General features: G+C 64.7%; 2 protein-coding genes across 2 annotated transcripts; both read left to right on the forward strand.

The window, feature by feature from the left end:
* Nucleotides 1-1922: 1922 nt before the first annotated feature.
* Nucleotides 1923-3463, forward strand: EMIHUDRAFT_217870 (hypothetical protein; the record flags this gene model as incomplete). Its single annotated transcript, XM_005760266.1, has 4 exons — nucleotides 1923-2499; nucleotides 2618-2973; nucleotides 3041-3118; nucleotides 3188-3463. 4 exons carry the CDS (start codon nucleotides 1923-1925, stop codon nucleotides 3461-3463), a joined length of 1287 nt encoding a protein of 428 aa, XP_005760323.1.
* A 2395-nt stretch (nucleotides 3464-5858) lies between these two features.
* EMIHUDRAFT_217873 (hypothetical protein) lies at nucleotides 5859-9013 on the forward strand (the record flags this gene model as incomplete). Its single annotated transcript, XM_005760267.1, has 9 exons — nucleotides 5859-5865; nucleotides 6065-6424; nucleotides 6503-6678; nucleotides 6753-6962; nucleotides 7455-7519; nucleotides 7730-7823; nucleotides 8209-8264; nucleotides 8565-8709; nucleotides 8828-9013. The coding sequence occupies 9 exons, from the start codon at nucleotides 5859-5861 to the stop codon at nucleotides 9011-9013; spliced, it is 1299 nt and encodes a 432-aa protein (XP_005760324.1).
* Between the last annotated feature and the right edge of the window lie 903 nt (nucleotides 9014-9916).

Here is a 9916-nt window from a genome sequence, read left to right on the forward strand (position 1 = left end):
CTCCCGCGGCAGCGCTTGGCGGAGGAGGCTCGAGGGCTGCCTGCTCCACAGCTCCGCCTGGGCTCAAGAGCCGAGTACCAACTGACTACCGAGTGACTCACTGAGAGTAAGGCCTGCGCCACAGCTCCGCCTCGGCCGCACGCCCGCAAGGCCCGAGGGAGGAGCGCACGAGGCGAAGCGCCTGCGCCGCCGCCCAGACGAGGTGCAGCCGAGAGGCAGCCGAGATCTAGACGAGATCTAGACGAGGTCTAGACGAGGTCTAGACGAGATCTCCGAGATGTAGCCGAGATGTGGCCGAGATGTAGCCGAGATATAGCCTGCGCCGCCGCCCAGACGCCGCCGCTCGTGACTCCTCCTCCCGCCGTCGCCATCCATGCCGCCGCGCCCCGCTGCCGCCAGCGCCCGCTGCTGTTGCCCTGCAGCTGGCCGAGCAGCGCCGCGCCGCCCTTTGTCCCAGTCACCGCATCGCCCAACCAAGCCTGCGGCTTTCTCAGCCGCCGCTCCGCAGCCTCGCAGACGTCGTAGGTCAGCCAGCCGTGGCGAGGGCGAGGCTCGGCGGCGCACCCCGTGTCGGGGAGCCACCGCCAGTCGTCGAGCTCATCGTCGTCGAGCACGTACCGCCGCATCGGCGAGTCGGCCACTCCGAGGTAGAGGTGCATCGCCCAGCGCGCCATCGCCTTGCCGAGGGTGGGCGCCTCTGCGCCAAACGCCCAGTCGGGAGGCATCACCCGCTCCGCCGGCCGCGCCGTGGGCAGGGAGCAGAGCAGCGCCTCGAACGCCGCGGCAGCGCACCGCCTCGGACGGGCAGCGGGCAGAGCAGCGCCGGCGTACTCGCGGCGAGACAGCCAGCTGCCGTCGGCGGTCGCGGCGGCGAGCAGGCCGGTCGAGGCCTCCTCGCGGGTGCAGGAGGTCGCGTCAAAGCGCATGTGACAGCTTGATGAGGATGATGCCGTCGAGAGCGGCTTGAGCGCGCTCTCGACTCTCCCCACGAGACCGAGGTGCGCCCCGAGCACGCGGATGCCCCCGCCAGGGGTCGCCAGGTCCGCCGGGCGAGAGCGAGGCAGAAAGAGAAAAACAGGGAAAAACCCTTCCCGCACCAGAAATTCTTTTGCGCGAGCAGATGCTGCAGGCGGACTGGACAATGGAACGCACGGACCACCCATGAAGAGACGCGTCGACGTTCATTACTTCCCGTCAGCGCAACCAATGCAACTTGCGGCCGTCGGAACGGCGCGTGTAATTATACAGTTGCATTTCACGCAGCTCATGCACGTGCGGGTGCAGCTTGCGTGAGAAATTTCTCAATCGCCACTCCTGGGTCCGTCGCGTTTTGCCATACATTCTAATGAACTGGGAGAAGGTCGCTCGGTCCATGCCGAAAATCTCGCTCGATTTCATTCCGTTCTGCATCACCAGCTTCGTTGATGACATCGGAATTTGACCAATTTGTGGGATCAAATCAGGAGTCCAGTACTTGCCGCTAATTTTGAATATGAAGGAGCATGTCTGGTCGATGTGCTGGTCCATGATGTCAGGAGACGAAACACGGAGGAGCTGTATAGGTCACTAGAGACCCACACCATACCATGTCAGGAGACGGAACACGGAGGAGCTGTAAGGTCACTAGATAGATTCCACACCATCGCTACATCACCACAGCCACCAAGTCGGATTCAAGTCGATGACAATGTGCGCGGCAGGAGAAACCCAAGAGAATGACAATGTGCGCGGCAGGACAAACCAAACATGAGGCACGGTTACACAAGGACGGTCAGGCTACGGTCAGGAAGTAGGTTTGAGTTCACACTCTCCAACAGAAAGCAAGTCCGACACGACCGCCGAAGCACGACCGCCGAAGCAGCCTGCTCTCCGTTCGTTGTCGAATGATCGCGGGTCGCCTGCCTCTATTCCGCACTGCTTGAATGATGGCGGGCCTCTACTATTGGAAGGTGATCGGCCACCACCTCCGCAACCTCGCCTTACCGGGTGGCGTTGCCTTCTTCCTCATGCTCGTGGAGCTGTTGGTGAAGCAGTGTTTCCGCCGCCGCTCGGTGCCGGTCCCCAACCTGGCCGCGGAACCCGACCCTCCGCCTGCGACGGTAGTCTTCCCTCCCAATGAGCAAATCGCGAGGGCGGGCGCATATCGCATTCCTTCGCTTCTGGCGCTGCCACCAGCCGCCTCGCCGGTGCTGCTGTCCTTTGCCGAGGAGCGGACGATTGGAGGCGTCGAGGACGGGGGACCGGTGCGTGTGGTGGTGCGCCGGAGTGGTGACCGCGGCCAGACGTGGTCGGCGGTGGCGCTCGTCGCCGACGGTGACAGCGTTGGCATACCTGGCGGCACGGTTGGGAACCCGTGCGCCATCTACGACGCCGTGCGGGGTCGGGTCGTGCTGCTCCTCTCTGCGAGCGAAGCATACGAGAGTGAGGCGACCATCTGGTGCGGCCACGCCGCGGCGAGGCGCGTCTTCGTGACGACAAGCTGCGACGGCGCGGCGTGGAGTCGCCCGCGAGAGATCAGCGGCGACGTGCGCCCGAAAGGCGTGCCTCCGTCGGCTCCACATTCTCACGGCTAGATCTCTCGACCTGTCTCGGACGGTCTCCTCGGCCATACCTCTAGGCGCGGGCCCGACCTCACCGAGCGGGTGGACCTGGTACGCCACAGGGCCAGGCGTGGGCGTGCAGCTCCCGGGCGGGAGGCTGGTCTTCCCGTGCAACCACGTGAGCCCTACCCGTGGCTGGCTGCGCACTCGCTACGAGCTGCGCAGCCACGTCGTCATCAGCGACGACGGCGGCGGCTCTTTCCGCCTCGGAGGAGAAGGGCCGGCCGAGTGCAACGAGGCTCAGGTGGCGCTCGTCGGCGGGCGGCTCCTCCTCAGCATGCGAGACTGGTCGGGGCGTGGCCGGCGGCGGGTCGCGGTGTCGGAGGACGAGGGCGAGTCGTGGCGCGACCTCGGCCACGCAGGCGGACTAGTGGTAGGCAGCCTCGAGCCACACGAGGTCGCACCCCCACACTCCACACCACACGCCGAAGCAACCATAGCAGAAGACGTGCGGCTCCAACGGCGCAGGCGACCTGCCCGACCCGGGCTTCGCGGGCTGTCAAGCCTCGCTGCTCGCGGTGCCGGGGCGGCCTCCGCCCCTCTCCCGGGGCCCTCCCCGCGCACCGTCCGAGATGCCTTCCCCGTAGGTGCCCGGCGGCGCCCTCTACTGCGGGCCCTTAGGAGCGCCGAGCGGGCTCACGCGCCACACGCTGCTGCTGCGCGCCTCGCGTGACGGCCTCTCGTGGGGCGGGGCGGCGGAGCCCTCGGCCGGCCTATGGGCGCGCGTCTTGCACCGCGGCCCGGTGGCGTACAGCTGCGTGGCGCGGGTGGGGGAGGGGCTCGTCGCGGTGCTGTATGAGGCGGGCGAGACGCGGCCCGACGAGCAGATCCGCTGCTGCCTCGTTGCACACCCGGCTCCATAGTGTCATAGGAAGCGAAGTTCGTGCAGAAAGTAGTTCGAGGTAGGCTGACCGTAGGTGAATGATACGATATACGTGAGTCGTGTAGTTCGTGGCAAGGCTTGTAGGTATAGAATCTCGTGGATACGCATACGGCATACGGTATGAGGCTAATGGCTAAAACACACGTGTGTAGCGGATGACGTAGACGTTGGATGTGAGGCGTGCTGCCCTTGCGGTTGGACACGCCGCTCAGGTCTCGATGGACGATGCGGCCGAGGGCCGGCAGCCGCTACGGCTGTCCTGGTGCGTGAGCTAATCATGAGCAACAATAAGCGACTGTACCTCGGAGCACCGAGCGCAGCAGACAGGACGGCGGCGACGGCGGACATGGCAGAGACGAGTGTGAGACAAAGGGCGGCGGGGATGGAGGGCGGGAGCGACGGGGATGGTGACGGTGACGGTGGCGAGGGAGAGGAAGGTGGTCCATTAACACCAGACAGCGAGAGGGGCAGGGAGGAAAGGGGGAGAGAGGAAGCCAACGCGACGTGCGCAGAGGATGAGGATATAAACTGGGACGACGCAGCGGAGGGGATAGGCGAGGGAATCGAGGGACCGGAGGGCTTTCGCGACAGCGACGATGACGACGAAGAAAGGGGAGGGGACGGAGGGGCGACACGCAGGAGGAGCGAAATCGCTAACGGCCCGAGCAGAGAGGGCGACGGCGGGGCACGAGGGAACAACGGAGACGCTACCGATGACGCGAACCGAGGCACGGACGCCGGCGGGGACGGGAAGGGCGACAGCGACGTCGAGGTTGACGCAACCGTATCGAGAGCGCCACCCAAAAAGGGGCGGACAGCCATGGAGGTCACCGAATGGAGGGCGAACGGCACGATGCGAAAAGGCAGGGCGAGGCGGATGGAGAAAGAGGTGCCGAGAAGGCCATGGTGGAGGGGAGGGACGGGAGGACGAAAGAAGGGCGAGGAGGACGAGCGGCCCGCACAGACCGCGAGCAGACAGCGCCTGCTGGCCATTTCGAGACATTCGCCAAGAACGCTAGCTACATGGGAGGGCTTCGTGAAGGATGGATTGAAAAACATTCGAACAAAGAAGAGGCGACGGGAGGAACCGGCGGAGGATGCAGTGACGTGACACACACACACACACACACACACACACACACACACACACACACACACACACACACACACACACACACACACACACACACACACACACACACACACACACACCGCTCACCCACGCGCACTGGGCCTTGCACTTTGAATGCCGTGGGGCTCCCGTCGTCAGACGTGGAGACGCGAGGGTTGCCCCCCCTTGCCCCACCACCTCGTGTGTGTGGAGAAGTTTACCTTACCTTACCTTACCTCTAGGGAGAACCCAACATTACCTCGAGACCTCGAGAACCCACGTTTCGGGCCTCTGCCAGGAGACCACAGCAGTCCACACTGTGGCCACGGCCTCGCGTCGTTGCTTCTACGCGCTGTCTGCAGAGCCCGTCAATGCAAAATCCCCGTCAGGCGCAGACCCGTCTGAAGCCGCTGCTGACGCACAGCCGGCGGGTCAATCAGACACTGGGTGCTGGCCGTCGATGGGCCGAAGTGGGTTGCAGGGACAGCGCGCGCGGACTGAAGCAGAATGAGTCGGCCTGTGTCCTATCGACGCCAGACTCGACCATATTACGACTACCTGCCTCCAGTGCAGAGGTAGGCGAGGATGGACTGCCACCACTGGCATGTGTCCAAGTCTGGGGACCCGCGCCGGCATCCAAGATGGTGCCAGAGGCTGGCCAGAGGGTCCCACATCACTGCAACGGTAATGACACTGACATAGCTCGCCGTACTGCTGGCCACGCCATGGCGATCCACTCTCGCGGCGTCAGCGGCTGAGCAGCGTCGCAGATGCTGTCGCAAAGGCCGGTCGGGGCCGCATCGGTGAGCTGACCCAGCCGGAAATCTCGACGACAACAGAAGATAAACGCATACCAGATCTTCGACTGCGCGCTGACCCACGTGTCTCCGTGTCGGTAGAAGAAGCGAGGCAGTCGAAAGACGAGCGCGATGCCGTCAACGACGACACTCGGCTCGGCTGCATCCACCGCCACCACGGCAATCGCAACGAAGAACGATAAAACCGCACGAGAACCACAGCACAGAATGGCACCGCAAGCGCCAGCGTGGACGAATGACGTCTCAAGCCAACGCAAGCCTGCATCTGCGACTGTATCTGGTAGGCGCGGTAGCGGTAGACGGGCGAGCCACAGCTGGCAAGATGCGGATCGACATAGACCTTGCTCGAGCCGCGGCGAGCCGAAAGTGGAGCGTGTCAGGATCGGCGCCTCGGCTGTGAACTGACCTCGCTGTGAATGTCACCGCCGTCACAGACACTATTGTCCATGAATGGTAAGACTGATAGTAGAGTAGAATCGGGTCGAGCGACCGGCCCAGTCGACCGTCCCCTCCCCTCAGCAGAGCGGGCGAGAATCCTAACGGATTCACGCCTCGGCATGTTGGGCACTTGGTTCGCCGCCGCCGCCACTGCAGCCGCCGCCACTGCAACAAACCAAACCGCCATCATCCAGGTGCGCACTCTCTGTCACAGAATGGCTGGGCGCCTCTCAACGCCCGCTCTTCCGCCCGCGCTTTCAGATCTCGGACCGCCACATCGTCAACAGTCTTCCCGCGGGCTTCGCTTCCTTCACGCTGGACTTCCACCCCAGCTCGCAAGGTAGCGTGTGGGGCGCCAACGCCTCCATCCTCGAGATCGACCTGGCGAGCCCCGGCCTGCTCGGGGTCGTGACGGCTCTCGCGCCTGCCGTTCTGCGGCTAGGCGGCTCTGAGGCGGGAGAGAACGTCACCTACGTCGGCTTCCCGGGCTTCGATGCGCCGTGCCCGTCGGGCTACTACTACTGCCTCACGCGGCCGCGCTGGGCCGCGATTCTCGCCTTTGCGGCACGCACGGGTCGCGGAGGATGCCCGGCGCTGCCGACTCGGCACGACGTCTCCGTCGGATGAGGGTATGCCGTGCTTGGGTCCTCAGGCGTGCGACTTATGCTCGACTTGAACCTGATCGGGCCGGGGACGGCCGACGACTGGCCCGCCGCTCTATCGCAGATCGACGCCCTCTTCTCTTACACGGCGCAGCAGCCGCCACGCCTTCGCCCGTTTGCCTTTGAGCTCGGCAGAATGACGAGGCAGGGCGGCGTGGCGCCGGCCGTGGACAGCGACTCTCCACACCAGCCCCGCTGTGGACAGGCAACGAGAACCAGAACATCTTGCACCCAGCCGAGGCGGCGGCGCGCGTCGCAGCAGTGGGCGCGCTGCTCGCAAGCCGTTGGCCGGACGAGGGACAGCGGCCGTTGCTGGTGGGGCCGTCGGTGCACATACAGCCAGACTGGATCGTCGACTTCGTGCTCGCGCTGCCGGCGCCGCTACCTCTCGACGTCTTTACGTACCACATGTACGAAGGCTACGGCAAGGCGCCGCGCATCGCCGCACAGGTGCCGACCGTCGCCTTAATTAATTAATTAATGGTTAATTAAATGATTAATTAACTGCGCATCGCCTCGCAGGTGCCGACCGTCGCCTTCCTCGACGAGGCGCGCGGCCCAAATCAGCCGAGATCACCTGAGATCACCCGAGATCACCCGAGATCGCCCTAGATCACCCGAGGTCACCCGAGGTCACCCGAGATCACCCGAGGTCACCCGAGATCACCCGAGATCACCCGAGGTCGCCCGAGATCACCCGAGATCGGAAGCGCCGCCTCCCTCGCTGTCCACGCACTCCTCCTAACACAGTAGTACCACTCATGCACAGGCGCGCGGCCTCGTCGACACCGCCGTCGGCGCCGTGCGCTACTCTGGAGCTGGTGCCGCCGCCGCCCGCCGCCGCCCGCCGCTGACATCTCGGAGAGGTCCACTCTCTGTTTAACTTACTCGAGCGACTAATCGTGAGGTGCCGCCGCCGCACTGCCGCTGATGATCACCGAGACGGCGGCGGCGTGGGCCTCGGGAGGCCCCACCGGCGCCTGCACAACGTTCGAGTCCAGCCTCTGGTGCCTCGGGCCTCCGTTCGCGCGCTTCTTTGAACGGCGTCTCTCTGCACAGCCAGAGGCGTGAGGAACAGGCACTTCGACCATCTTGCGAGTTAATGAATCATTTAATTCTGTCGCCAGTTAATTAGTTGATTGATTAATAGGTACTTCGACCACCTTGCGAATCGAATAATGACTTAACCGTGTAATCTGTCAACTGATAATTAATAGGTACTTCGACCACCTCGCGCACGCGGCCTCGACGCCGGGCGGCGGCCACCTTGCCGTGGCGCGCCAGACCCTTGCCGGCGGCAACTACTCGCTGGTGCCTAGACACTTCCTAGACACTCCCTAGACACTCCCTAGACACTTCCTAGACCCTCGCCGGCGGCAACTACTCGCTGGTGCCTAGACACTCCCTAGACACTCCCTAGACACTTCCTAGACCCTCGCCGGCGGCAACTACTCGCTGGTGCCTAGACACTCCCTAGGCGCTCCCTAGGCACTCCCTATAGACATTTGGAAGACTTCGTGATGTGCATTGAGGTCAGGTAAGGTAGGGTAAACGTCTCCTCACACACAAAGTGGTGGGGCAAGGGCCAGGCTAGTCCCTCGCGTCTCCGCCGGCCCGGTGAAATAGGTGGACTCGAACCGCGGGTACATCTCCCCCAGATCTCCCCACATCTCCCGTGATCTCCTCACCTGGATAGGTGGACTCGAACCGCGGGTACATCGCCCACAGCGACTACTTCGTGGCGCGGCTGGCGTAGACACTTCCTAGACACTTCCTAGACACTTCTAGACCCACAGCGACTACTTCGTGGCGCGGCTGAGGCGGCGCGTGAGGGCGGACGTGAGCGGCGTAGTCTCTTCACAGCTGGAGCCGTGAACAGGCGCTCCTCTGGCGGCGCGTCGTCGAGGGGGGCGGCACCGGGGTTGGGGCGCGGGTGTTGCGCGCGGCCCGCCCGCCCGTGATTGAAACCGACACGCACAGCGCAAGCCCTCACCCCTCCGCCGCCCGCGTGTGAGCCGGCGTCTCCTCACGGCCGCGCGGCGGTGTGGACAGGCACCACGCGCTGCGCTCCTTCGCCGCGTGCGACCCGTCCGGCCGCCTCGTCGTCGGCGTCGCCAACGCTGGCGGCGAGGCCATCGCGACCGCCCTCCAGCTGGGGCAGCACGGCGCGCCGCTCGCCGGCGGCGCGGAGGCGTGGGTCCTCGAGGCTGGCGGCGGAGGAGGCCTCCTGGACGAGTCGGCGCGGGGCTACGAGCGGCCGACCGACCCGGCTCTGCGGGCACGCCGCTCTTCACACCGGCTTTTGGTGTGAGCAGGTCCGACTGAACGGCCAGCCTCTTTCCTCTGTGGGCGGGGAGGTGCCGGAGCTGCCGCCCGTGACGCTGCCCGCGCCGGCCGGCGCCTTCTCGGCGCCGCCCTTTTCGGTCGCCTTCCTGCGTTACGCGGCGGTGGTGCCAGAGGCGTGCGGGCGAGACGGAGGCGGGACGCTGGCCGCTGCCTAACGCTTGATGGAAATCGCCCTCACTGGCCCTCAGTCACTTGTGCTGCGGCTTGTGTGAGCGATACTGCTCAAGGACTGCCGGCACACTGTGAGACCGTGGGTGTGCCGTAAAAGCACACTACCAGCACTTGGTTTACATCAGCCCTTAGGGTCCTTCTATAGAGTGCTCCACGCACCGAGGCACGGGCGACGGCGGGGACGCGGGGAGGGCGACAGCGACGTCGAGGTTGACGCAACGGTATCGAGTGGAGAGCGCCACCCAAAAGGAGGCGGACAGCCATGGAGGTCACCGAATGGAGGGCGAACGGCACGATACGAAAAGGCAGGGCAAGGCGGATGGAGAAAGAAGTGCCGAGGAGGCCATGGTGGAGGGGAGGGACGGGAGGACGAAAGAAGGGCGAGCACGGTGGCGAACGAGCCAGCAGAAAGTGGCAAAATCGGTACCAGCAGAATGGCGCGTTCTCGCCCCCTTTCCTGTACGCGTGGGTCTCAGAGGACGAATGCGCACCGGGCCTTCGAGGACATCAAAGTCGGCTGCGCCCTACGGCCATCCCGCCGGCTCTCGAGTGTCGCAGCGCGACGCGCTTCACCCCTGGACTCCGCGCTGCGAGTCGATCTGGAGACGACGCTCGGCCACCGCCAACTCCACCCTGACGCGTCGCACATGCGCCGAGTGTCCCCCCCGAGGGTGTCCTTGTATAGTATGCTTGGTTGCGAGTTAAAAAAAACCCGTTCCGCACCCGCAGCCAGCAGCAGTACACATGCCGTTCTGGCGCCCCTCGGCTGGCCAGAGGACGACTCACAATGCAAAATCGGAAAGACATCACGAGGGGCCGTATAAACGGTGCCGCAGCGGCCCGGGACACTAACAGTGAATTGCTGCCACTCGCCCGGCCTCCTCCCC

This window comes from Emiliania huxleyi, assembly GCF_000372725.1.
Source record: "Emiliania huxleyi CCMP1516 unplaced genomic scaffold EMIHUscaffold_76, whole genome shotgun sequence".
NCBI lineage: Eukaryota > Haptophyta > Isochrysidales > Noelaerhabdaceae > Emiliania > Emiliania huxleyi.